The following is a 27732-nucleotide window of genomic DNA, read 5'->3' as shown; positions in this document are numbered from 1 at the left end:
ACTGCCAAGGGAAGTGGTGGATTCTCCATCCCTTGATGGCTTCTAATCCAGATTGGATGCCTTTTTGGAAGATACTTTAGCCAAACACAAGTTATTGGGCTTAGAACTTGGGTAACCAGGTGACATTAATGGCCTGGATGGAGCTCAGACTGGATGATCTAAGAGTCCCTTCTGTCTTTTAATGAATATGAATCATTGTGATGTTTACCCCGACAGCACAACACCCCGTCAGCTTGGCCAGCCCCACCGCTGGGCTCCAAATCATGCAGTTGGCTTAAGATTTAAAGAATATTATGTTGAGTCCTTTCTATTCACTTTCTGTAGTTGGTAGGCTTGGGGACCACATTTCTAGTCTTTTCCCCATTGCCACCAAGGCCAGAAACTGACAGAACTGATAGGAAAGCTGTAGAATAGTGAGAGTTGGCAACACAGCAACAGGAAATCAGAACGGGCTGGGTCCCTATCCACTGAGAGGAGACAACAAGGGAAAATCAAGGAAAGACTCTGCAATCTCAAGCACTGAGCACCTTTGCTGTGTGAGCTAAAGGACCAAAGGTCAAAGATCAGCTTTACAAAGGTCTTTGGGTACCTAAAGATGCAGATAATAAGTAATAACTTCTAGGTCTTGCCTCTCAAAGAGCTAAGTATCATTATCCCCATTTTACAGATGAGAAAACTGAGACACAGTGAAAGCAAAATTGATTTGCCCAGCATCAGCTATCAAAGCCAGGATTAGCCAGGTCTTCTGCGTTTTCGTGTTGCACTCTGTCCACTAGCCTGTTCTACCTCCCATTGCAGCCATTGAAAACAATGAGAGTTTGGAGCCTAACCTGCCTTGGCAATTTAGAAAATCCCATGAGATGCCTCTTTGCATTTTCAGGTGCCTAAACACCTTTGTAAATGTGGCCCTAAGAGTCTGAACCTGCCCCATTAACACCAATGGGAGTTTTGCTTTTGAATTCAATAGGAACAGGATTAAGCTCTATACACAGTGGTTGCATCAGCTGAACTGAAATCAAGTGCTTCTTGGCCTTTTGGCTAAGATCAAGTGCACCAGTTGAGCTGAAATCAGTTTAAAATCCATGTATTTGCACTGGTGCAAACCCTTGTGTGGATGCTCTTATATCCGTTTGCAGCTGACTTGTACGGGTTCAGCTAGCCTCCTCTACAGACAGATCTTCTACTAATGTACCTATTTTGGGGTGTGTGTGATATTTTTTTTTTTTTTAGCTAAATAGTTACATTGGTTCGACCCCTAGCCAGGTGCAGTTGTACCGGTATAAAGATGCTTACACCACCATAACATATTCCCCTAAATTTATGGGAAACTACACTGCTGTCAACATCTTCATACTGGTACAGTTGGGATCATGCTCTGGGTTCTATGCCGCTAAAAGTCTGTGGCACTCCCAGGTTAGCTTTTAAAAGGCACCTCTCTGCTGAGATCATAAGCATCTTACTGTGCTCCCCAGTCCTTCCTTATGGTAACATGAGAAGTTACCCTGGGCTAATTTGGAGTCATCCCTTGATTGCCGTGGGGTCAAAACTGGATTCTGATCTCAGCTCCTCTGGGATCAATCCTGAGTCACCTCCTGACTGCAGTGGGGTCAGGGTCGGATTCTAATCTCACCTACCCTAAGATAAGTCTGGGACCAGGGTGTTGAGTGCTGAAAACCATTAAAAAAACCAACAACTGTAAATCCTGTATATGATGGAAACCACTTCAAGCCAGGGGTGCTGCCACATCCCCAACACCCCTAGTTCCAGTGTCTGGGACACTAAAATAAATGAGGATCATTGAACTTCCTAAATTGCAGTGCAGTTGATCAGTCCTTCAGGCATTAGATATAATTCAAGCTTATTCAAAGTATCTCCCTGAACAGACCAAATCAACTTTACACCCCACCTGAGCAGACCAGGCCTTGAGATGGTCTCAACCTAACTACCGCATTGCACGAGGTCATAAGAGTCATGTTTTCTTCTTGGAGAAGTCTGGCCTGGCCTTCCTCGCGTAGATGGCTGTACATCAGGAGTAAAACCATTGACATCAATGGAGCTATGCCTGTTTTATACCATCTGAAGTGAGAGGAGACTCAGGATCTATGTTTTAAGATGAATTGACTAGGTAACTTTAGTTACCCATAAGTCAACAGAGTGGTTCACCTCTAGGGGCGAGGACTGAAAGATACCTTTGCTTTTCCTTAGTGAGTTGAGCAGCGGTATCAATACAGCTGTTCTGGAGCTGTATTAAGAACCTCGTAACAATGGAAGTTATGGATGGAGTGGTTGGCAGGAGGTCCAGGATGGCAGTATCAGCGTTGATCTCCTTACACCACAGGTCTTTAGGGATACTGATTTCTGTAATAAAGCAGAGAATCTTTCACACAGTGTTTATAGAATCACAGGAACCAGGATATCAAATGACAAGGGTAGAACTAAGGTGGGGGGGAGGAGAAACATTTTCCACAAAATAATTCTCCACATTTTACACACCTTTTGTCAAAATTTCAAATTAAATCTAAATAAATAAAATTCAACCAAAAACCCCCCAGCAAGTGTTTTGTTTAAAAAAAAAAACTTGTGAAAAACTTACAAAACTTAGAAAAAAACAAAAGTCACCCCCAGTTCTAGCTAGCAATTTCCACCTGGGATAATGCTCAGTTAGCCTACATAACAGAGTGATCTGACTATCATTGCCCTACTAATAAGCAGCTCCCTTCCTCGTCAACCCTGCAAAGATTTATGTCCATGTTGAGCTTTAGACATTGTGAGTAGCCCCAGTGAAGTCAGTGGAACGACTCAGAGTATGTTAAGGATGTTTGCAGGATAGGGGTTACTTTGGATACTTTGTGTATCAGGGAATACTTGGTAATTACTCTGGAGTGGACTTGTACTCAGCTTCACAACTGAATCGTTTGTTGCGTGATAGAAAAATACTTAGAAAGGAAAGTAAAACACCATGGAAGTCAAAATACCTGAGATTCTGGGAGTTGTTCTTATATTGCTCCACACTTTCTGAATAGTCTGCATGGCTCTTTCAAAAGCAAAACACTGATCATCTAAAGTTGGAAGGGAAGATGGCATTTATCAACAGATGTTTTCCAGGAAAGATACCTGTTTCCCTCTTGCAAAAATATTTCTTATAGAAAAAAGAACTAATTAAAATTTTAACATGCCTTGCAATATTAAAGAAGATTTACCTACATATGTGAGGTAAAATTTTGAAAAGCGTCTAAATTTCTTGGGAGCCTAAGACTGATTTTCGAGAGATTTAGGCACCGAGGGCTAGAGCCACAAAGGGAATTGGACACCTTATTGCCACTTTATGCACCTGAGGCCAAAATTTAGATATTTAAAATCACTCAGCTGCTACTTAACTCTGCAGTTGCTTAAATTCCCACTAGTAAAGTCTCTGTGGTTCCCAAATTTCTGCTAGGCAGCATGTACACAGCCATCAAATCATGATGCCACTTAAGCCCCGGCAGGATTCATGGGAGGTAACCACTCCACTCAGCACTGCGGAGGCCTCAGCTGGAGTACTGTGTCCAGTTCTGGGTGAAGATGTGGACAAACTGGAGAGTGTCCAGAGGAGAGGAACAGAAATGATCAAAGGTTTAGAAAACCTGACCTATGAGAAAAGGTTAAAAAAACCTGGGCATGTTTAGACATGAGAAAAGAAGACTGAAGGGGGGGACCCAATAACAGTCTCCAGATATGTTAGGGGCTGTTATAAAGAGGACGTTAGGAGTCTATGTCAGGAGCACTTTGCCTGTCTGGCTATACCAGTCTCCTGTTCCAGGAAAGCGCTCCTAGTGTGGACGCAGTGTACAGTGGCAAAACTGCACTTTTGCCAGTATAGCTTATTCCCGCCTCCGTGAGCAAAATAAGCTGTCCCAACAAAAACACAGTTCAGCTGGTCTAACTATGGATGTAAGCAGGGTCTGAATGAATGCACTTCTGAACTCTGGGATTGGTCCTGCTTTGAGCAGGGGGTTGGACTAGATGACCTCCTGAGGTCCCTTCCAACCCTGATATTCTATGATTCTATGATAATGCTTCCCTGACAGCTAGCTGGGAGGGGGAGAGACTCTAGCTGTGGTTATGTAAATACAGTTTGCTCCTGCTTTGTTTAGGTACGCTTAGATATTCAGCAGATGGAGTAGTGTTTTGCTCATTGTAATCAACTTGGCTGGTGTTGAGTCACAGATCACATTAGTACTGAATGCAGGGGTAGTGAAATGCTGTTATCAATGTTGTGATTATTGTGAGAATACAGGGAAGTAGGACTGTGCTTAACCTGTTGCAAATGCGCGGGTCACCCATAGTGGAGAGGACCTTGTTGAGCCAGGGGCTTGACTGGCAAATCCCTGGGAAAGTAAGAGGTGGGGGGACAGGTGTGCTGGTCAGGAGGCTGCACAAACTCCCTCCACCCCTCACCCCACAGTTCTCTCTAGACTGACTTAACCTGTTCTTCCCTGCTGTTCAAAGAATATAGCTAAATAGGCTTCATTAGGCACCTCTTTTGTTATTTTAAGTGCTCAATCAGAACAGAGACCAGTTGTGGAACTGTGTTTCTGCCCTGCCTGCTAAGAGCTAAAATCACTGAGAGCTGAAATCACTTGAGTTGGGGCAATGTTTCTGTCCAGCCTGCAAAAGAGCTGAAAATAACTGAGAGACTGATGTGCAGAGGTCACAGCAGAGAGGCAGAAGGTGACTGACAGTTAGCTGGTGAGTGAGCGGCCAGCAAGGCAGTGGCAGAGAGGCGTGGTGAGTGGCCAGCAGGGCAGCGGCAAAGAGGCACGACAAGCGGCCAGCAGAATGGCTGGTGGAGGGGCACGGTAAGCAGGTGGCTGGTGAATGGCCAGCAGAGCGAATAAGATGCCTCTTTACCCCCCCCCCCCCACAGGATGGGAGGTGAACTCTGCAGATGCATCTCTGAACTCTGGGTCAGCACTGACCAAGGACAGCAACTGTGAGTGGAGTGCAGAGAAGGGTTGGGCATGTGAAAGGGACTTCTTTTGTGGCTGGACTTAAGAACCTGAGAGGAAAAGGACCTCAATAGACCCAACCGACTTAGGGGTGGGTCTTTTACTCCTGGTTTATGTTTATGAACCATGTCTGCGGTGTTTTCCCAAATTAATGCTGAGTTACTTCCCTCCTTTTAGTAAAAGTTTCTTTTCTACACTCGGACTCTATGCTTGTGAGTGGGGAAGTATTGCCTCTCGGAGGCGCCCAGGTGTGGTGTGTAATTTTCCCAGGTTAGTGAGTGGGGACTCTAGCCAGTTCTGTGTTGTATCAATGGAAAGGAACCCCTAGATATTGAACCCAGCCCTGGTTGCTGCTGGCTCCATCTGGCAGAAGGGTTACGTCTCTGTACTAGGAGCTTTTGCCATGAAGCTCTGTCAGTCACAAATTGCACCTCATCACACCCTGACCAACCTGGCTAATCTGTCAAATGTCTGTAGTGTGGACCTGGCCTCAGTCTTATTGAAAGCCAATGTCTCTTAGGCTCCTCAGTCACTGAACCATTTTGATTAATTGCACTCATTGGCTTGTTTGACTGATGTTTACAATTTGCACACAATTGCAGATCTGCAGGTGTTCTTTGTCCACGGCCCTGATCCAAAGCCCACTGCAGTAAAAGGGAGTTTTTCCCTTGGTCTCTGCAGTATCTGGCTCAAGCCCCAGGCATGTCAGTATTATCCCCTGTACAGAGACCACATGTAGCTCAGCCATGAAGTTCTTTATTGCTACTCAGGAAATAGGGTCGTACTGACTCTTGGGTGCACTAAGGCTGCTGGGGGTTGTCCCCACAGTGCAAAGCTGCCCTAAAGCTGGTGGATCTGGCTGCAAGAAAATCCCCAAAGCACTGAGGCATCCACAGGTGAGTAGGGCCAGTGCCCACCTGGCTCTGATGGAGTGCACATCTGGTATCAGCTGGAGATCTGGCCCTATCAACTCCAGTGGAGACTGAGGCAATTCACATCAGCTGGAGATCTGGCCCCACTGACTCCAATACAGCTGCATCAAGGTTAGATTTGGTACCATAACCCTAGAAGTATGAAGTGTACCTGAGAGGTCGTCCCGTTCCAAGAACTTTCTCACAGAAAGCCTTTCACCTTCATGGATATCGCCGTTTTGGAACAAGTGGATCAGAGAGCGCTGCAGAGCGAGAATTTCGGGCAGGTGCTGCACGTGTCGGATGTGCTGGTGCTGTAAAAGAAAAGTAGCCACTACTTTAACATTATGCCTGTGTTCAGTGGGAGAGGAAAGATGTTATGGGGAAGGGCGTCGTGTGGTTTTGATGTTCCTGAAAACATCATGGTTATGTGAGTGTCTGGCTGCTTTGCATCATTGGAGCAGTGCAAAGCAGCCAGCGGGGACCCGTCCATCTGGCCCTGAACCTCTGTGGACTTCTTAATAGTAACCTATTTTATCCCTGCAGGTCTCTATTAGACCCTAGGAAAGCTATACAAAGGGCCTGCTAACCCAACTCCCTTGCATATCACACTGGCAATTGCTAGCACACCCATTGTAAAGCAAACTCGAATTGTCCATAGGCATGTGTTGCAGTAAAATGAAGCTGCCTGACTGGAATGGAAGCAGTAGATCACACCTGCCTTGTTTCTTTGGGCCAGATTAAGAGGCGTAGCATAAACAATGATGTAAATTAACCCCCTTGTGAGGTTAGCTGTACTATTTTTTACATGTGTAGCAGGAAGCCTGGTAGAAGGGGAGGAGTTTAAAGCAGGCAAAAATTATGCTTTTTGTTTTAAAGTTAGCTAACACATATTAATTAATTAGTTTTTTTCCTAGTCTGGACAAAGAACTTTAGGATTATAGCGAGACAGTGGGTTTTAGGCGAACTATGGTTTTCTTTATTCTAATAAAGTGTCTTGTTCAGTGTTTGAAGAAATCAGCCATTGTCACATGACTCCTTTACACATTGATCAGTGAGTGTGAGTTGGCCTAGGAGAGTCCAAATGAGAGTAAGGGAGTAAATCTTACACATCACCTCAGAATCTGGTTTTATGGGCATAATTTAAATTTGTACATTTATGTTTAAATACAGACATGATGGGAAACCTAGTATAATTATCTCCTATCTTTAAATCAAGACCTCAGTCTCTTTCTAAAATATCCATTCTAGGTCACCCAGAAAACACTGGGTGAGGGTCTCTGGTCTGGGTTACACAGGAAGCCAGACTATAGACAATTGTAACAGCCCCTTCTGGCCTCAAAATTGATAAATATTAGATTTTTCTTTAACCTGGAATATCGCTTCATTATGGAGGAACAATGAGTTCAGGGGGGCGAACGCCAGGGAGGGAGAAGAGCTGAAGGACAATGTTGGCACAAGAACAAATGGGGATAAACTTGTCAGGAATAAATGTAGGCTGGAAACCAGCAGAGGAGGGAGAGTCTGGAACAGCCTCCCAGTGAGAAGGGGCCCAACACCCTAACTGTTTTTAAGATAGAGCTTAATAAGCTACGAAGGGGTTTCTATGATGAATAATAGCAGGGGACTGGACACAATGACCCAGGAGCATATTTTTAACAGTGAGAATATTAACCACTGGAACAATTTACCATGGGTCATGGTGGATTCTCCAAAACTGACCATTTTAAAATCAAGACTGGATGTTCTTCTGAAAGCTCTGCTCTAGGAATTATTTTGGGGCAGTTCTCTGGCCTGTGTTATGTGGGAGGTCAGACTAGATGATCACAACGGTCCCTTCTGGCCTTGGAATCTATGAGCTCCCTTCTAGCCCTAATGTTCCTATTACTCTAAGGCTATGTCTACACTAGAGACCTTACAGTGGCACAGCTGTACTGAAGTAAGTTAAGCTGACCTAAGGGCCTGTGTAGACCGTGCTACGAAATGGAAGAATTCTTCCACCAACCTAGCTACTGCGTTTTGGGGAGATGGATGAGCTACGCTAGTGGGAGAATCCCTCCCACTGGCATAGGTATCATCTATACTGAAGTGCTACAGCGGCGCAGCTCTGCCTCTCTAGCATTTTAAACGTATTCAAGCCCACAGAAACAGAGGTCAGACAAGGTCAGACTGAGAGGGAGAGACTGCCACAAGGAGGGAGCAGCTGAAAGCTCAGTGGGTGACTCTGGCAGAAACTTGGGAAGAGGTCAGGTGCAGGCTCTAAGATTGCTCTTGGTGCTGGGTGCAACAAAAGCTGTTTCCTGCTAGTTGATTCCCCCTGTGTTCAGAGACACAAGACTTTGTACATTCCTTGTAAATAAACAAAACTATAGTTAAGAAAATACCAGGCTCCATCAATTTCTACTTCCAACCGGAACATCCACAAGGCCCCAAACTTTGACTGGCCTACTGGGCTGAAAAGGGGTTACAATGTATTCACATCTGCGTGTGTGTGTATGTGTGTGTGCTGTTCCAACACAGGTGCTGTTTGTGTGTGCACATTAGTTCAGATCATCCCAGAGCACCTTGGACAGTAGTTCCAGGAGCACAGGCAACTGGTCTGCTCCATTTTCTTGTTGCACCAGATGGGTCAGGCGTTGGAGTGTCATCCTCTGTTCAAATTTCCACATGCAGGGCATGTTGATCAGCCCGCAGCTCGGCAGGTGGCTGAAACGCGGGGACTGGCCATAGGCTACTTTCAGGAGAACATTTGAACTGTGAGCTCCCTCCTCTATGATCTGCTGCTTTGCAGAAGCAAGTTTCTGCTCCAGCACCTGTGGAAGTGAGATGTCAGTTAGCAATCGAGTCTTGTTATAAAGGGGCCTGGCTCTTCTAGTTGGTCTGAGAGGCAGCCTGGGCTGGCGCAGGGTTAAGGCACCAGACTAGAGATCCGGGTTCAGTTCTTGGCTTTGCCGCCGACTCTGTGCGATCTCAGAGAAGCTATTTCATGACTGTGTCTCCATTTCTCATCTGTAAAAAGGGGACAATAACCCTCCCCTTGTCTATTTACACTGTGAGCATGGATGGCCCTAGACCAAATGGGGCCTTAGGCGAGGAGCATCTTTGGTACCTCCCTCCCTGCAATTTGTTAAACATTTGAATATCTTATGTATTGCATTTGTAGCTTATTTCATGGTTCTGATGCACGATTTGCATGCATGATTTATCCCTCTCATATAAGATGATAAATTTGCTAACAAAAACAGCACCCCAAGCCTGGCGCTCACCCATGACCAGCAGCCCAGGTGGTTGTTGCCTGGGTTGCCAGCCTCTATATTTTTCCCTGACTATGAGCTGTTTGGGCCAGGGACTGTCTTTCACTGTGTGTCTGCACAGCACCCAGAATGACCGGTCTTTGACCTTGGTTACTGAGTGTCTGTGCAATGCCCGGCACAACAAGGTTCTGTGGGTCTGCGTTAGCAGCACCCAGCACAACTGGGTTCTGTGGGTATGTGTGTGCAGCGCCTGGCACAATGGGGCTCTGTACGTGTCTGTGTAGTGCCCGGCACAATGGGGCTGCGTTTGCGTGTGTGTGTCTGTCTGTGCAGTGCTTGGCACAATGGGACTGCATTTCTAGGTTGTGTGTGTCAGTGCAGTGCCTGGCGCAATGAAGCTATGTGTGTGCGTGCAGCACCTGACACAATGGGGCCCTGATTTCAGTTAAGGGCAATAGGCCCTAATGGAAAAATAAAATAAATAAATAAATGCCAACAGAACTCTTGGAAATGCAGAGTGGCAGGCAGTTTAATATTAGGTTCATAGACACTCAAACACACAGAGTTTTCCTCTCTAGTATGCTGAACACAATGGACAAGTTTCTGCATTGGAAAAATTAGCCAGGTTTAATATAGTCTATGTTGTTCTATTCAGGTTCTTATAACATGCCCATCACTGTGGCATCTGAGAACCAAGAGGCAAAACAATGGCATTTTAGAAATGTTGTGTGTGACTTCTGGTTTCAGATAGTGGCATGGAAGCCTCAGGTGGGCTTTTCCTGGCTCAGTCTCTTATCCTGAGTAAACAATTCGTTATATTTGTGATATTTACCATGTATAGAAAACTGGTTCTCACATACCTGGAAGAATGACTGAGTTACGGCTTTTAAGCAGCTTTCCCACCGTACTCTGTCTGCTTTTTCATGCATAACTTTAATGGTCATGTTTGTGTCTGTAAGAAATATACACTTACACATCAGCTGTAACATCATTTAACATAAAATAACAAGCAGATCTAAAGTACAGCAGTTGCAGTAAATATTGTTACTCATAATAGTGAAATGAATTACAATGTTATCAGAGAACTGGATTCCTGAGTCATAAGATATAGGAGCACCTTCAAATATTAGCCAGTTAAAAATCAGTTTATTAATAGGTTCATAGGTTGTAAGGCTGGGAGAGAGCATTATAATAATCTTGTCTGACCTCCTGCATAACACTGGCCATAGAACCTCACCCAGTGATTTCTACACCATGCCCATCACCTCTGTCTGAGCTACAGCAGATCTTTTAGAAAGAGATATCATATCTTAATGTCAAGACTCCAAGTGCTGGTGAATCCATCTCATTCCTACATGAGCTGTCCCGATGGTACATTCTCCTCTCTCAAACATTTTGAACCTAATTTTAGTCTGAATTTGTCTCACTTCAGTTTCCAGGTATTTGATCTTGTTTATTTTTCCAGATTAAAGAGTCATCTACTTTTAGAAATCTCCTTCCCTGTGAAGGCACTTTTAGACCAGGCTCATGTCACCTCATAACTTTCTCTTGGATAAACTAAATAGATTGAACTTCTTCAGTCTCTCACTATGAGGAAGGTTTTCCAGACCTCAGATTGTTCTTGTAGGTCTTCTCAGAATCCTTACCAATTTGCAAGATCCTATCTGATGTGTGGACATCAGTACTGGAGACAGTCTCCAGCAACTGTCTCACCAGTGCTGTATACAGAGGTAATGCCATCTCCTTTCTGCTACTTTTATATATCCAGTGGTTGCATTAATTCCCTTAGCAGCAGCACTGCACTGGGAGCTCATGTTCAGTTGGTTTCCACCATGACCCTATGTTCTTTTCAAAGTCATAGAATCATAGAAGATTAGGGTTGGAAGAGACCTCAGGAGGTCATCTAGTCCAACCCCCTGCTCAAAGCAGGACCAACACCAACTAAATCATCACAGCCAGGGCTTTGTCAAGCCGGGCCTTAAAAACCTCCAAGGATGGAGATTCCATCACCTCCCTAGGTAACCCATTCCAGTGCTTCACCACCCTCCTAGTAAAATAGTGTTTCCTAATATCCAACCTAGACCTCCCCCTCTGCAATTTGAGACCATCGCACCTTGTTCTGTCGTTTGCCACCACTGAGAACAGCCGAGCTCCATCCTCTTTGGAACCCCCTTCAGGTAGTTGAAGACTGCTCTCAAATCCCCCCTCACTCTTCTCTTTTGCAGACTAAATAAGTCAAGTTCCCTCAGCCTCTCCTCGTAAGTCATGGGCGCCAGCCCCCTGATCATTTTTGTTGCCCTCAACTTGACTCTTTCCAATGTGTCCACATCCTTTCTGTAGTGGGGTGCCCGCAATACTCCTGATGTGGCCTCACCAGTGCCAAATAGAAGGGAATAATCTCTTCCCTCAGTCTGCTGGCAATGCTTCTACTAATGCCCCTCAATATGCCGTTAGTCTTCTTGGCAACAAGGGCACACCATTGACTCATATCCAGCTTCTCGTCCACTGTAATCCCCAGGTCCTTTTCTGCAGAACTGCTGCTTAGCCAGTCGGTCCCCAGCCTGTAGCGGTGCATGGGTTTCTTCCATCCTAAGTGCATGACTCTGCACTTGTCCTTTTGAACCTCATCAGATTTCTTTTGGCCCAATCCTCCAGTTTTCCAGGGTACAGACCACCACCTGGTAAGTCTGACCTAGGCTCTTTGTTCCTAAATTGTGTAACCCTGCATTTAGCTGTGTTAAAATGCCCCTTGCTCAAATTCACTGTACATTTTGTCATAACTACAGCAGCAGCAGCAAAAAAAACAACAACAACAACAAAAAAAACAGCCCCTAAAACGAGGCGTTTCTTTACCTGCTGTGCTGTCGAGGATGTATCTGAGGAATAGGTGGACTGTCATCGTTGCATCGTCTATGATTCCACTTAGTGACTCTGCTAGGAACTGGATGTCTTTTTCAAGGTGGTCCAAAAAGAACTTTTCTGCGTCCTGGGGCTTCACTTTCATTAGCTCCAAAATGGACTAGAAGGCAAAGTATTTCCATAGCTTAGCTCTGAGGAAGCATTTCCCCTCTTAATTGTACAGACACCTCCACAAAGGCAATGTATAACTCAGTCAAAGTTACCATTACAAATTAAAGCCTGTTAGTGGTACATACAATGCTGATCGGTTACGAAGACAGACAGAAGTGTTACTGGGGGCATTTGTTTTCCCACCTGTCTATCGGTAAAAGTCCCCAGTAGCATTGAAGAATGGAGCAGTGCTCTGGCGATGCAGACTGAGGCTGCAGGCAGATCCCTCTCGGTCTCTGTGTTCCGTGAGGACGGACTCCCCAGCACGTAGCCTCTCTCTGTCTTATCCTTCGTGCTGCATTAAGAAACCACAACTCATTTGACAGTCAGAGATCAGACTTTTCTCCCAAAATCTTGTATTTTTTCAGTGTTTCACCCTAACCAGTTCACAACTGTAGTGACCATGGGGTCAGACTGGGGTGGGAGAAAAGCATTGGAATTTTGAACTTTCAATGAAATTTCCCTATATTTCTCCCTGGTAAACAATACCCAGACAGCAATATGGGTTTAAGTTGACCCAGTCCCATTCTTTCCTTTTAGGTTACATGCAATGATTTTAAACTTACATATCTACTTCCTCAAATCCCTCCACAGGTTTGTGACCAGTCCCACCGATCTCGGAGCCACACAGACACTTGATAATAACATAGGGCCGTCCGCACTGTTGTCACAGGAATAATGTCAGCATTAGTCACTTTTTAAAGAACCAGCAATGCAACAGTTGTACGGTGATTTGCTCAGCTGCTAGCCAGACAGCACCACTCTCTGCAGCTGAGCAAGAAACAGACGTTACACAAACCATTGGAGGCAGAAATGTTCAGAAGAGTGAACAGGAAAGACAGTGAGTGTGCAACACACTGGCCTTGCGCGTAGGATCATGTCCTCAAAGTAGCCTAGTGGAGTTAGGGCTTGTCTACAAAGCCCCGCAGTGCATGGGAGGTTGGGGTGTGAATGTACACGCACCAACTGTCTGCGTGGCACCTGCTCCCACACGCTAAAAGTGCTGCTGAATCAGCAGGACGTCCAAGCATGATACAGAACCTTTAGTGCACAAGAAGCAGCAGTGTCCACACGGTGACAGTGTGCAGGACTGTGTGCTGTACATTCAAACCCCGGCTTGCTGCGCACAAAATGGCCATGTAGACAAGACCCCAGGCTCCCCAAACACACTGAAATTTGGGGTGGGGGGTGCCTAGCTCCCTTTGTGTGTATAAAGCTGTGGTTTCACCAAATGTATGCTGAATGAGCATGACTGCTAGTGGCAAGGCAAAACCAGATCGGTCAGTGTTTAAAACCATGTTGCTAGATGGGAGGAGGAGGATTAGGTGCAGGGAACTAAGGCCTGCAGTCGGGAAGGCCCAGATCCACCAAGACACTTCATGGCTAAGTCCCAATTTCAGGCATCACGGCGAGCCACAAAACTCCTGCTCTGCTATCACCTAACCCTGTAGATATCTACACTCACTGAGCGCCTCTGTGTTCAGGATACAAGTTCCCTCAGTACTATAGTTTCTAACCCTGGGCATGTGCACTGCTGCCCCACACTAGCTGTCCAAATACTGATCTCTTGCCTCAGCCCCAGAGCGACCCACGAACTGGGGGAAGACAGGAAAAGGAGCTGATTCAAAACCTAGCCAGAGGAGAAGGTTCCTTCACACCTTTCAGCCTAGTGGTTAGAGCACTCAGCCCCGGTGTGAAAAGCCCAGGTTTAATTGTCTCCTTGGCCCAAAGGGTTTGACCTGGGGGCTCATACTTCCCAGGAGGGTGCCCTAGTCACTGAGCTATGGGATAATCTGGGCTCCCTCAATCTCTCCTGGTGACGCTGTTCAGCTGTGGCTAAGCAATGAGTCATTGGAACAAGGGGACTGGACCCTGGGATCTCCCATCTCTCTAATCACTGGACTGCAAACTCCTTCTCACCACCACCTCCTCCTCCATTTGTTTTGTGTGGAGTGACACAGGCTTCACACACGTACAGCTCTGGATATGATGAAACTCTAGTATCACAGGGGACTAGCTTGGATGCACAGTAGTGAAAATCTCAATCTTTGTGTGGACCCAGAAACGACTTAGGCACCTAAGACCCCTGACTCTAGGGGAGGGGTTCCCTAGCACTAGGCAGAGCTAGGCCAGCGCCTCCCTGCAGCCTGGACCAGGCACCTACCTCTGTGAGGGGGGAAGGGCTTAGCACATACTCCACTGATCAGCATCTCCCCTTGGCTGGCTTAGGCAGCTCCTTGCCTAGCATGCTAGCTTGGTGTGTCACATTCCCATGCCTGTTTCTGTCCATGCATTGTATAGGGAGTGAGGCGCTTAACTCGGGCTCTATGGATCTCACTACTGCAACCAAAAGTTAGGTGTTGCGATGTGCAATGTCACAACGCCTAACTCCTTTGTGAATCTGGGCCTAAGGCATTTTCAGGGCAAAAGCAACTAACTTTACAAATACCACATGTTTTGTTCTTATAGGCCATGCCATGGAACTCTTTATCTTCAGTAACTGTCTATACAGACACATCTACACATGCAACCCACACTTACCAGTGTGGGGCCCTGCCCAGCTCTAGGGATGGACAGACCGTACATAGAGGTTGATGAGCATTCTACAGCCTGGGCTAAGAAAGGTGGGTCTTTTGGCTCAGGCAGGAAAGAGCTGTGCTTTTAGCTCTGGAGGAGGCAGGTTCAGCTCCCACGCAGGGGCTCTACCATTCTTGTGGAAGTGCGGGGGGGGGGGGCACAGGAAGGGGCTACATGCAGATACGGGTTTGGATATGAAATTCTTGTATCACAGGAGACTAGCTTGGATGCACAGCAATGAAATTCTCAAGCCCAGACACTACATCAGCCCTAACGTGAAGGTTTAGGTGCAATTTAAGTGCATATTTCTATGTAGGGAGATCAGGCTTGGAGTCAGCTTTGGCCTCCGGATCCTTGTCTCAATGGCAAGTAGTCCTGTCCTGAGAAATCCTACATGTACATTCCAGAAACAGAGACGCAGCAAGAGACTGAAGACACATCTGCAACAAACAATAGCTATGAAGAGACACTTACGTCTTCAATGCGCCAGTACTGCCCGCATCGGCATCCTGTGTGTGAGAGGGAATCAGACCAATCAGCTACTGGTACAGTCACAAAAACAACACAAATGATAACGCACCAGAACCTCAGCTGGGGTGGATCAGCACAGCCCCAGTGACTCCGATGGAGTGACAACCGATCCTCCCCAGCTGTGGATCTGGTCCCATAGAATTGGAGCTACAGCTCATTTACATCAGCTGGGGACCTGGTCCCAAACTTCCTGGTTCTGTAAAAAATGACCTTGTGAAACAACATTCTAAACCAGATTTTTGGTCAGTCTGAAAAATGGTCAGTGCAGGACCAGACTGGAGGGACATAGCTGGTTTGAACCAGCCTTTACCCATCCCTTGTGCCAAGACTGACAGACCCTGCCCCAACCTTGCTCTAATTTAAGACCAGTTCCTACAGCCTCACAGCACTTTTCTGTCAAGCAAGACTCAGCTGTGTCGCAGCATTGCCCTGTTTTGCAGTGGCTTGGAAATGAGGTGGCATAGGAACATCTCCGTATGTAGACACCATTAGGATTAAGCCAAATGGCTGCCTCTTAGAAAACATACCTTGTATTACAATAATGAGGCATTTAAAAGCAGCCAGGGAAAATATTGATATTAAGTTTTTCTGAGACTTACTCCACAGTTTTTCTCTGGGATTGTGTTTCCAATTCGTCACATCAAAGAGAAGGTCGCCCGGCATGGTCGGAAGGTAGATCCCCTGGTAAACAAACCACAGTTGGACACCTTTACTACAGCACTGGGGCAGAGCGGAAGGAAGAGGTCATGGAGCAGGTCCTCAAGGAATCAATTCTGAAGCATTTAGAGGAGAGGAAAGTGATCAGGACCAGTCAGCATGGATTCACCAAGGGCAAGTCATGCCTGACTAATCTAATTGCCTTCTATGACGAGATAACTGGCTCTGTGGATGAAGGGAAAGCAGTGGACGTGTTGTTCCTTGACTTTAGCAAAGCTTTTGACACGGTCTCCCACAGTATTCTTGCCAGCAAGTTAAAGAAGTATGGGCTGTATGAATGGACTATAAGGTGGATAGAAAGCTGGCTAGATTGTCAGGCTCAGCGGGTAGTGATCAATGGCTCCATGTCTAGTTGGCAGCCGGTATCAAGTGGAGTGCCCCAGGGGTCGGTCCTGGGGCCGGTTTTGTTCAATATCTTCATAAATGATCTGGAGGATGGTGTGGATTGCACCCTCAGCAAGTTTGCAGATGACACTAAACTGGGAGGAGTGGTAGATATGCTGGAGGGTAGGGATAGGATACAGAGGGACCTAGACAAATTGGAGGATTGGGCCAAAAGAAATCTGATGAGGTTCAACAAGGACAAGTGCAGAGTCCTGCACTTAGGACGGAAGAATCCCATGCACCGCTACAGACTAGGGACCGAATGGCTCGGCAGCAGTTCTGCAGAAAAGGACCTAGGGGTTACAGTGGACGAGAAGTTGGATATGAGTCAACAGTGTGCCCTTGTTGCCAAGAAGGCCAATGGCATTTTGGGATGTATAAGTAGGGGCATTGCGATCGAGGGACGTGATCGTTCCCCTCTATTCGACATTGGTGAGGCCTCATCTAGAGTACTGTGTCCAGTTTTGGGCCCCACACTACAAGAAGGATGTGGAAAAATTGGAAAGAGTCCAGTGGAGGGCAACAAAAATGATTAGGGGACTGGAACACATGACTTATGAGGAGGGAACTGGGGATGTTTAGTCTGTGGAAGAGAAGAATGAGGGGGGTTTGATAGCTGCTTTCAACTACCTGAAAGGGGGTTCCAAAGAGGATGGCTCTAGACTGTTCTCAGTGGTAGCAGATGACAGAACAAGGAGTAATGGTCTCAAGTTGCAGTGGGGGAAATTTAGGTTGGATATTAGGAAAAACTTTTTCACTAGGAGGGTGGTGAAACACTGGAATGCGTTACCTAGGGAGGTGGTGGAATCTCCTTCCCTAGAAGTTTTTAAGGTCAGGCTTGACAAAGCCCTGGCTGGGATGATTTAGTCGGGGATCGGTCCTGCTTTGAGCAGGGGGTTGGACTAGATGACCTCCTGAGGTCCCTTCCAACCCTGATATTCTATGATTCTATGATTCTATGAAGGGCTTGTGGATAGAGCATTGGATGGGGATTCGGGGGATATAGGTTTGGTTCTTGGCACTGCCCAAATGCACAGTGGCTAAGATCAGAACCTCATTGAATTGCACAGACATGAAGTGACTAAGACTGGGGTTCTGTTTGGGGAAGGTGCTGCACAGATGCCCAGTGACTAAGATCAGAACTCATTGCACCAAGCGCTGCACAGACACACAGCAACCAAGATTGGGACTCTGTTGTGCCAGGTGCCCACAGACACATAATGAGACAATCCCTGTCCCAATGAGCTTACAATATAAATAGACAAGAGGTGAGAGGGGAAACTAAGGATAAGAAAGATGCAGTGACTTGCCCAAGTCACCCAGGAAGTCTGTGGCAGAGCTGGGAACAGAACCCAGGAAACCTGAGTCTTAGTCCAGTGCCCAGTCTCCTCGATGACACCGCCCCTCTGAATGAGTAATAAAATACTGGTACGGAATCATAAAGCAAAATGGTCCTGTCAAAGTGCTCAGCCTCCAAAGCAGGCTGCTGGCTAGGCCACATCAATTCTCACAAGGGGTGTGTCTTATTTCCCTTTGAGAGACAAGGTGGGTGGCATAACATCTCTTATTGGACCAACTTCTCTTGGGGAGAGACATGATTTTGGCTTGTCTTGTTCACCAACGGAAGTTGGTCCAATGCAAGATATTACTCCACCGACCTTGTACAACTTACTTACCTTTGATATGCGACACCCCTCTATGGCCCTCTGTCAATAAAAGAAGCTGTTTGTGCTACATCAACCTAGCTTCTTGCCATATTCTCCCTTTTCGTCCCAAGTGCAGATTTTCATTCCCGTGTGCTACGTGGCTTTCTCAGCCCGAATAAAGACAGTATTCGTCCTCTGGGAATCTGGTGCCAGAGCTTGGAAAGCTGATTAGATGAGCGCAAAGGGAAAGAGTCATCGATGCTAAGACCAGGAGGGACCTTTCTGATCACCCAGCCCGCCCTCCTGCATAGCACAGGCCAGAGAATCTCATGCAGCGATTCCTGCATCTAGTCCAGTGACCTGTGGAAATTGTGATTTCCCATTTGATTTCAACAAAAAAATCTAATTTTATCAGGTGACAATAATATAATGTTTTATTGCAAACAGACACACACAGATGGTCAGGCCTGCAGGCAGCTAATCCAGGGCGCCAAACGGGTAACTGTTTGAGATTCTCTGGCTTGGATTATGAGGAGGTCAGACTAGATGGTTATAATGGTCTCTTCTGGCCTGAAATTCGATGAATACTATTTCCCTGGAGCCCCCAGAACCTCAGGCAGGTGCTGACATGCACATATCCCCAGCATTCATCATTGTAGAGGCGGGGAAATGCAAATAGTGACTTTGTGGGGGCTTGGAACAGAAAATCCAGTCTCTGGTTAGTGACTGAGTTAAGAGAAAGGGATGAGACTCAAAAGCAAAGTATGGTGCAGGTGAGATGGCCATGATTTCAGATGATTTCAAATATATCTGTATTTCTAGGGACTGATCGTAAGTTCCTCCTACACCCAAAAGCTGCTGTAACTGACACTGCAGACAGATGTAGTCCCCAGCCGGTGCTAGGTTTAGGGCTGGTGGCGTCAAGAGGATGAGGGCACTGACACCACAGAGCTGCCGAAGCAGAGGAAGGATACACTCACTCTTTCCAGAAAAAGCTTTAGACTCACCTTGACAGCGCTGGGCTGGAAGCAGATGGATTTGAACAGCTCGGTGAGTGGGTTCTGGGACAGGGTCAGCGTGAGAGCAGTATGCAGCACCACTTCCAGCAAGGCTGCGTTTTCCTGGCTGCTCACGTCACTCATGATCTTTTCCAATTTGTTTTCCATGGATTCTTCTGATGGCAGCGATGCTTGTAGGAGTCTCTCCATGTGCTTTATAATGGCCTAAATGACAAACAAATAAAACAGAGAGGGGTTTAATGGGCTCCACTTTTCACATTTCATTCCAGAGGGTCACACCGATCTCTGTGGTGTTTCATAATCAGGGTGAAATTCAGCACAAGACCAAGGTGTTGTGTTCAGTGATTGCTCAGTGCATAGAAGCTTGTTCTATGTCTGGTTCCAACTGGCTGTGATAACAACAAGAGATTCACAGCACCTCTCCTGAGACTCTGTCTGGGAAGCTCAGTCCCTAAAGGCACATTCCCTATAACTACTTTAGGCACCAGTTAAGTCCCATTCAGATCCTACATGGCAGATCCTCTGCTGGTGTGTAAATTGTGCTGGCTCTCTGTACAGGGGTGAATTTCACTTGTACAGAATCACAAACCAAACCGTGTTCCATTAACATAGAAAACAGACACTCACTGTTAGTTGCTTGGCTTCTTCAGAGTCTGTGTTTTTATTGTGGCCTCTTGCTTTTTCTAGAGTCACAAGTATCAGTGGTGTATTGGAGCTCATTTTTATGTCCTAAAGAAATAAATACTTTTGTTATAACAAAGCTGTTCATGTATCATTTATGTACTTATTTATTAAGGTACATCATTCTACACCGAGAGGTCACTAACGAATCCTATTAGACCAGTTACATTTGAAGGCTAATCAAAATGTTTTCAATGTATTTTATTATTTTATTCTCATTTTATGTATTGTTTTATTATTTGTATTATGGCAGTGTCTAAAAGCCCCAGTCTTGATTGGCATTGCCCAGACACACAGCGACTGACATCAGTGCCCCATTTGCATGGGGCGCTGCACAAATACAAAAGTCTGGACTACACTATAGACCTAGATCGGTATAACTATGTTGCTCAGGGTGTAAAAAATACCCCCCCATAGCGACGTAATTATGCCGACCTAACCCCCCATGTAGACAGCGCTATGTCAGCAAGAGAGCCTCTCCTGCTGACGTAGAACCACCTGTTGGGGAGGTGGATTAACTACACCGACGGGCTCTCCCGTCAGCGTAGAGCATCCTCATTAATGTGCTACAACAGAGCTGCAGCTCTACCGCTACAGTTTTAAGCGGAGACCTGCCCACAGGAGTTGAGATCAGGTGCGAGGTGCTGGACAGACATGTATGGAGAGACTGTCTCTGCCAGAGCCGTCCCTTGGGTATGGCGAATTGGGGCGACTGCCCCGGGCCCCACGCTTGGATAAAATCGTGAGAAGGCGAGTGGAGAGGTGAGGTGGGAAGCGGGCGGACGAGCAGGGTGACGAGGCGAACGGGGAGGCGAGCGGCAGGAGGACAGCTGGGAGGGGGGTGAGGAGGCAGGCAGTTGTGGGGGGGGGAGGGTAGGGAGATGAGTGGTGGCCAACCCCTTTCAGAACCTCCCCCTTTCCCCAGCATCTCCTGCCCGCCGGCGGGCCCCAGTCAATCAGTGCCTCCCTCTCCCTCTCAGCGCCTACCGTGGATCAGATGTTTCACCCATGGTGTCAGGAGGTGCTGAGAAGGAGGGGAGAGGTGCGAGGGCGCAGCATGCTCGGGGCGGGGTGGGGCGGGGGGACTGGGCAGGGAAGAGGTGGACCAGGGGTGGGAGGAGGCAGGGCGGGGTGGGGTGGGATCGGGAAGAGGCAGGGCAGGGGGAGCATCCCCCAGCAGATTAGAAGCTCAGCGCCTATGTCCCGGGCCCTGCACCTCCCTAGGGGCAGCCATGGTCTCTGCCACAAAGAGCTCTCAATCTAAATACCAAAATCATTTTGAAAATAAAACTCAAAAGCACAAGGTAATATTTTAGCAATTCCGTGTGTGGGAACATTTTTTTGCTTATCAGGAAGTACAAAATTGCTTTCCTGTGAATACAAAGCTCTTGAATTTACCATCCCATAGAAAGGAGATGAAAACCATTCATACAGTTTCTGTAAGCATAAAATTCTGTCACCTTTGGAAGTCGCTTACCTGTGAAGTCTCAATCCCTCTGGGTAAAATCCACTGCTCTTGCTGAAGAATCTTCTGCATTATGTTCATCCCATAGAAATTACAAAGATTTCTAATAAGGAATATTTGAGGCCAAGGTGTTTGGGCCTTTTCAACCAGATTTTTCATTGAATTCACAAGCTGGGACTGTTTCTCTGCAGTTTCAGCACTGGTCCATGTATTCTGGTCTGCAGCTGCCAAGCAGAGTTCAGTATTAGCCCCAAATCAATGCAATATTGCTGCCTAGCTTCACAGTTGTTCAAAGCTCATATGCAATGAAATCCCTGTAGTAATGTTACCACAGTATTTAAGATAAAAGGGGAAAAAAGGAGAAAGTCAGGAAAGACCCCATTTGAATAGATACACTTCATCTGAACCAGAAGGAACAGTCCTTCCATTAACCCTTCTGAAGTGAAGATTTACAGGTATAAAATGCAATACCACCTCCCAGTGGAAAACTGCTTCATGGATAAAATTCACCCTGTAGGACTAAATGTGGCCACCATTAATTTTATGGCAACAGCGAGTTTGGTCTGGCAGAACCTACAGCATTCAGAGAAGTCAGATACTTTTACAGAGTCACCAATTCTAAGGTAAAAAAGGCCCATTGTGTCCATCCAGTCCATGTCCTACATAATCTTGTAAATCAAGATCAGATATTTTTCTTAAAGCTCTGCTCCAGGAATTATTTTGGGGAAGTTCTGTGGCTTATGCTGTACTAGATGATCACAGCTGCTACTCTGAAACCTGTCATTATGCAAGGCACTGCATTTAGCCGTATGGAGTGGAAATCTATCAACTGCATGAAAAAAACTTGTACAGATACAGATGAAGGGATAAACACCCATTTTTTCATGGTCTGTGTTTATAAAAACCTCCTCACTGTATTTTCCATTTTATGCATCCGATGAAGTGAGCTGTAGCTCATGAAAGCTTATGCTCAAATAAATTGGTTAGTCTCTAAGGTGCCACAAGTACTCCTTTTCTTTTTGCGAATACAGACTAACACGGCTGCTACTCTGAAACCTGTCATAGATGATCACAATAATCTCTTCTGAGCTGCGAATCTATGAATAACCCGGGCCAGAGAATTTCCCCCAGTGATTCCTGCATCTGGCCCAATAACTCCTGGCTGAGCTACAGCAGCGCTTTGAGAAAGAGAAATCTATTCTTGATGTAAATACTTTAAAAATATTTAAAGAAGCTTTTACCCTGTCTTTTAATTTGGTGACCTCATACCAAGTGAGATTGGGAGGAAAGATCATTTCACGAAAGTCAGCTGGGTAAATGTGCTGGCCATACAGAAGTGGGACACTTATTATTGTAGGTACCACACACTTCTGTACATCTTGCCATTTAAAGTTGTAATTTTCAGTAATGACCAGAGTTTGTTGGAAAATGGAATTTCTGTTCTGCGGGAAATTCTCACATTTCTAAATTTGTATTGTTCAAATCATGAGGAAAAGTCAAAATTTCGAAATAGTTCATGTATGAAATATTCCGATTCAGAAACATCTGTAAGCAGGGTCTGAATGAGCTCTCCCCTGACATCGAGCGGTGAGCTGGGGAAGAGGACTTCAGGAGCCGACTTTGTTTGCACAGACACACCCACTCTGCCTAGGTGCGCAGCATGATGGAGCCGCTTTGCCCAAATGATCAATTTTAGCTGGTGCTGGGTTGCAAATCACTTTGGTATTGGGTGCAGGAGTGATAAAGTGTTGTCATCCTTGTTGTGTGCATAAATGGCAGAAGATCTGTGCTTGGCATACCCTGATTGAGGGGTTCTCCCTCAAATGAACTGCATTCGCTAAGCTGTGGGTAGAGGTGCCAAAGCCCAGTGCAGAGGCGAGAGAATGAGGACAGGTGTCTGTACATGGTGGCATGGGCTCTAAGGGTCCTAGACACCATTTGTCCTTCCCCGTCTCCACTGTTTAAAGACAGAGCTCATTAAGATTCAGTTGAGAGTCTTTTGCTTTGGATCCCTAGAGCTGAAATCACTGATAACCAGGTCCAAGCATTAGAGCTGCTATGGGACAGCGTCTCTGGTAAAAGTGACTGCCCAGCCTGCCCTAGCAATGAGGTTCCCCCACTAACAGCTGAAATCACTGAGAGCTGTGTTAAGTGGTGGGACCTCAAGACATTCCAGAGGTTGCACTAGAGGGGAGTGGTGGAGTGAGCGATGGCAGAGCAGCTGATATAGGAGTGAGCAGCTGACAGAGGGACCAACAGTGGAGTGAGCTTGCGGAGTAAGCGGCAGATGGCGCACTGAGCAACAGCAAAGTGAGTGGCTGATGGTGGAGTGAGCAGTGGCGGCGCAAGTGGCCAACGGTGGAGTGACAGCTGAGGCATTGCCCAGTGCCTTCTGCCCCATGGGTGGGAGGTGAACTCATGCGAATGCACCTCTGAAATCTTGGTCTTCAATGACCAGGGACAACAACTGTGAGTTGGGCACCCAGAGGTGGTGTTAGGATTTAGCTATTCAGGCCTGTCTGTAAAGGCCTGTACTCTAAGAATTTAGGTGCATTCTTATCACTTGGCTAGTTATAGAGGTATAAAAGAAAGAATCAAAATCATTGTCTGCCAGTGTAAGGTCCTTCTCTTACTGTGACAGTCTGAGGCCCTGTTCTTTGGCTAACACCTTTGGCTAAGCAACAGAGGCAGCCATAAGCTGGGAAGCGACCGGTCATATCCTCACATTCCAAACTAGTCACATTGAAATAAGGTGCTATTGGGCTGTTAGGAATACAATCCTGTCCTGATAGTGCCTATCACCTCCAGAGAAAGGGAAGTGCCTAGAAGATGTAAAAGGAAACTTAGGTTGATAGCATCCTGTCTGGCAAGAACTCACTTATCAATAGCTGGGATGTGAAATCCTCATTTCTGTGTTTGTTCTATCACTGTAGTCCCCATTTCCCCATTGTTTGTTTGTATAATCTCTGTCTGGTTCTGTGATTGTTTCTGTCTGCTGTATAATTAATTTTGCTGGGTGTAAACTAATTAAGGTGGTGGGATATAATTGGTTAAATAATCACGTTACAATATGTTAGGATTGGTTAGTTAAATTTCAGGAAAATGATTGGTTAAGGTATAGCTAAGCAGAACTCAAGTTTTATGATATAGTCTGCAGTCAATCAGGAAGTGTGTGGGTGGGGGGAATGGGAACAGGGAATGGGGGTGGGGAAATTGGAATCATGTTTAGCTAAGGGCAGGAAATGGGAACGGGGACACAGGTAAGGCTCTGTGGTGTCAGAGCTGGGAAGGGGGACAGTAAGGAAGGAAACTGGAATCATGCTTGCTGGAAGTTCACCCCAATAAACATCGAATTGTTTGCACCTTTGGACTTTGGGTATTGTTGCTCTCTGTTCGTGCGAGAAGGACCAGGGAAGTAAGTGGGTGAAGGAATAAGCTCCCTAACAGGTGGTGTGTAATTTTCCCAGATTCCTTGGTGGGTGCTTGAGTCAGTTCTGTAATGTATCATCAGAAGGAAGCCCTAGATATTGAACCTGGCTAGCCCTTATTGCTGCCAACTCCGATTGGCAGAACGGTTACACATAGAAATTACTCTGGACAAACACAACCCTTAAAGCAAACAACATCCACGGAGCTAAATGGTTCTCTAACCAATCTTCCCTGATGTCCAGCACGACTGGAAAACAGTTAGAAACTCCACTTACCACTTGGCAGCTCTCTGCCAAGCACAGCTGCAACGTTACCGATGGCGAGTCGGAGCTTAGCAATGAACTGCAGGTTTTCAATGCTGGTGAGAGTGGCAGAGCTGGGAGCAGACAGATCTGCAGTGGAGAACAAGTGCTCCGAATTCTGGCTGGCGTCTTCTTGAAAGGAGGAATACATAAAATCCTGTTCAAGAGAGAATTTTAAAAAATGTAAAGTAGTGAAGAGATAGTACTTCTGTGTAAAGGAGATGCAGTTGGTTGGGCCATCTGTATTTTTGTGACTCAACTTTTCCCTTCCCGTCACACCACACAGCAGACAATAACCTTAAAGGCTACAAAATATAAAATTGTTCTGAACCTGATCATTTTGAAACAATGCCACTGATTAAAAATAACAGTCTCCCATCTGCCTCTCCCCACCTTGTATCTACCCCGCCATCTTCTGCTCCCACCCCTCTCCCTGCTTCCCAGCTCCTAAGAGACTCTGGGTAAAATTTTCAAAAATGCCAAGGTGATTTAGGAGCCAAAGGTCACTTAAAGGCTGTGGGACTTAGGGTCCTAAATGACTTAGGCACTACTGAAAAATTTCCCCTAAGTCTCTTTGAAAGTCAGTGAGATTTAATCTCCTAAGTACTAAGTTATTTCTGAAAATGGGAGAACTGGCCATTAATTGTGTTTCTCCTTTTCTGGGTGCCCAATATGCGGTACCTGGGTCTGACTTGTAGAAACGCTGAGTGCTCACAGCTGCAACTGAGGTCAACGGGAGCTGTGTATGAACTGTGATAAATTTCCTCCTCTACCTTGGTGGGTCCTGCGCTTACTGGCGGATTTTGCTCGCCTCAGAGATTCACAGTAGCCCTCAGTTTGGCCACTTTCGTGGCTCAAATCTGCCATTCACTCAGGTAACCTCATCACTGGCCAGCATGGGGGAAAAAAAGAGTAAGAACAACCCCCGCAGTTTCTGACGATCCACCTTGTGGGTCGGGGAACAGCCCAGAGAACTTCCCCTCTGGTGGACGCTTCTGTGTTGGATCAGGAGTTGCGAGGTTTGGGGGTAACTCGGGCCCGCTCTCTACCCTGGGTTCCAGCCCAGGACCCTGTGGAATGCAGCTGTCAAGAGTGCCTTCTGGAACAGCTGCGCAACAGCTACAATTCCCTGGGCTACTTCCCCATGGCCTCCTCCCAACCCCTTCTTTGTCCTCACCACAGGACCTTCCTCCTGATGTCTGTTAATGCTTGTACTCCTCAGTCCTCCAGCAGCATGTCCTCTCACTCCCAGCTCCTTACACACACCTCACTAACTGGAGTGAGAGCCTTTTTAAACCAGGTGGCCTGATTAGCCTGCCTGCCTTAATTAGTTCTAGAAAGTTTCTGAGTGTTCTGGAATAGTCCCTGTTATTTTACCCAGGGAAAAGGGACCTGCTTAACCTGGAACTAATGTATCTACCTTCGACCACTCTCTTGTAGCCATCTGGCCTGACCCTGTCACAGAACATATAAAATGCTATAAAAATGCTAAGTACTCTGCTTGTCAGTCCCTGAGGATCTAAAATTGGGCACCCAAAATTAGTGGAGATGTTTCACAATTTGGCCTTAATCTCTCTGTGTCTCAGTTCGACAGCTATAAAATGGACAAAATAATATTACCTAATCTCACAGGGGTGTAGTGAAGATCAATTTTGTGAAGATCAATTCATTAACGTTTGTGAAGCACTCTGATACCATAGTGAGAACACCTCAGTAGTAATAATTTTGTATTCAGAGCAGGGTCTGGATGGTGTGCAGAGAATAAGCTAGGGCACCTAGTACAATGGGTCATAGTCCATGACTAATACTCCTAGGCACTACAATAATACAAATAAATAAATAAATACATAAATAAGAAGAAAAATATTGAGTAACTATTCATACAGTGAATGAGGCAGGGATTCTGTGGAAAAAATAGTATGTGATTATGTAATTGCAGACTATACCATAAGGAATATGACAGAGCACATGAGGATCAAGTGAAGACTGCACAGGTAACCTTAGTTTTAGCATTTCCTAACATTCAAGTACTTGACTTTGCAACCTTAAGTGTTCTTTTAACATAGTTATTATGGATGTAATAAAACATCTACATTTATCCACAGACACCCCACTCATGGGACTCACCTCAAAGCAGCGCACTGCCATGAAATAGAAATCATCACGACTGCTTTGATTTAATGATAACGCTTCCTCCATCCTGGAGAGATACCCTTCCAGGTGTTCCTTCACATCGTCTAGTCTAGGAGGAAATGGACATAACTTATAAAACTGAATATACCCATTGTGGATCTGTGAGTGAAATATAGTTAATATAGTTAATCTGGCTAGGAGGAAGCGCTGGAACTAACCTGCACCGAAGCAGCATTTTCAAAAGGGAGGACTTGACAGTAGGACTCGGGTCCATGCACTCTTCAAAGGGCGACAAGTCACTCGTTGGTTTGTACACTGAAACCAAAGGGTAGAATGGATTACTTTTTTCTTTTTGAGCATGAGACCAGATCCCCATCTGGTGTGAATCAGCCATAGCTACACTGGAGTCAGTGAGTCCCCAGCTAGCGTCAATCGGCCAAAGCTCCATTGGAGCCAACGGGTCAAATCCCCAGCTGGTATGAATTGACCCTATCTACACTGGAGCCAATGGGCCAGATCCCCAGCTGGCGTCAATCGTCCGAAGCTCCACTGGAGTTAATGGGGCTAGACCCCCAGCTGGTGTGAATTGCCCTAAATTCTCCAACACCAGAAGGCACATAGAAAGA

The 27732-nt window shown here is 46.1% G+C and overlaps 1 protein-coding gene across 6 annotated transcripts in view; it reads right to left on the bottom strand.

Moving 5' to 3' along the window:
• LOC102931868 (E3 ubiquitin-protein ligase rnf213-alpha) overlaps positions 1 to 27732 on the bottom strand; it is a 174665-nt gene that overhangs the window by 17312 nt on the left and 129621 nt on the right. For 5 of the 6 annotated variants that reach the window (XM_037899153.2, XM_037899156.2, XM_043549415.1 and 2 more), the window contains 16 exons: positions 27325 to 27421; positions 27101 to 27215; positions 24947 to 25130; positions 21255 to 21466; positions 19724 to 19825; positions 19085 to 19300; positions 15930 to 16011; positions 15274 to 15308; positions 12789 to 12883; positions 12367 to 12517; positions 12007 to 12172; positions 10014 to 10105; positions 8464 to 8712; positions 6072 to 6213; positions 2976 to 3059; positions 2190 to 2358 (listed from right to left, as the gene is read on the bottom strand). In XM_037899153.2, coding sequence (XP_037755081.1) covers positions 2190 to 2358; positions 2976 to 3059; positions 6072 to 6213; positions 8464 to 8712; positions 10014 to 10105; positions 12007 to 12172; positions 12367 to 12517; positions 12789 to 12883; positions 15274 to 15308; positions 15930 to 16011; positions 19085 to 19300; positions 19724 to 19825; positions 21255 to 21466; positions 24947 to 25130; positions 27101 to 27215; positions 27325 to 27421 — 2191 coding nt within the window. The remainder of the gene's footprint in view (positions 1 to 2189; positions 2359 to 2975; positions 3060 to 6071; positions 6214 to 8463; positions 8713 to 10013; positions 10106 to 12006; positions 12173 to 12366; positions 12518 to 12788; positions 12884 to 15273; positions 15309 to 15929; positions 16012 to 19084; positions 19301 to 19723; positions 19826 to 21254; positions 21467 to 24946; positions 25131 to 27100; positions 27216 to 27324; positions 27422 to 27732) is intronic. The other variant, XM_037899155.2, reaches the window with a different exon arrangement.

The sequence above is a fragment of the Chelonia mydas genome, chromosome 6, assembly GCF_015237465.2.
Source record: "Chelonia mydas isolate rCheMyd1 chromosome 6, rCheMyd1.pri.v2, whole genome shotgun sequence".
In the NCBI taxonomy this organism is placed as follows: domain Eukaryota; kingdom Metazoa; phylum Chordata; order Testudines; family Cheloniidae; genus Chelonia; species Chelonia mydas.
This window is presented reverse-complemented; position numbering and strand designations above follow the sequence as displayed.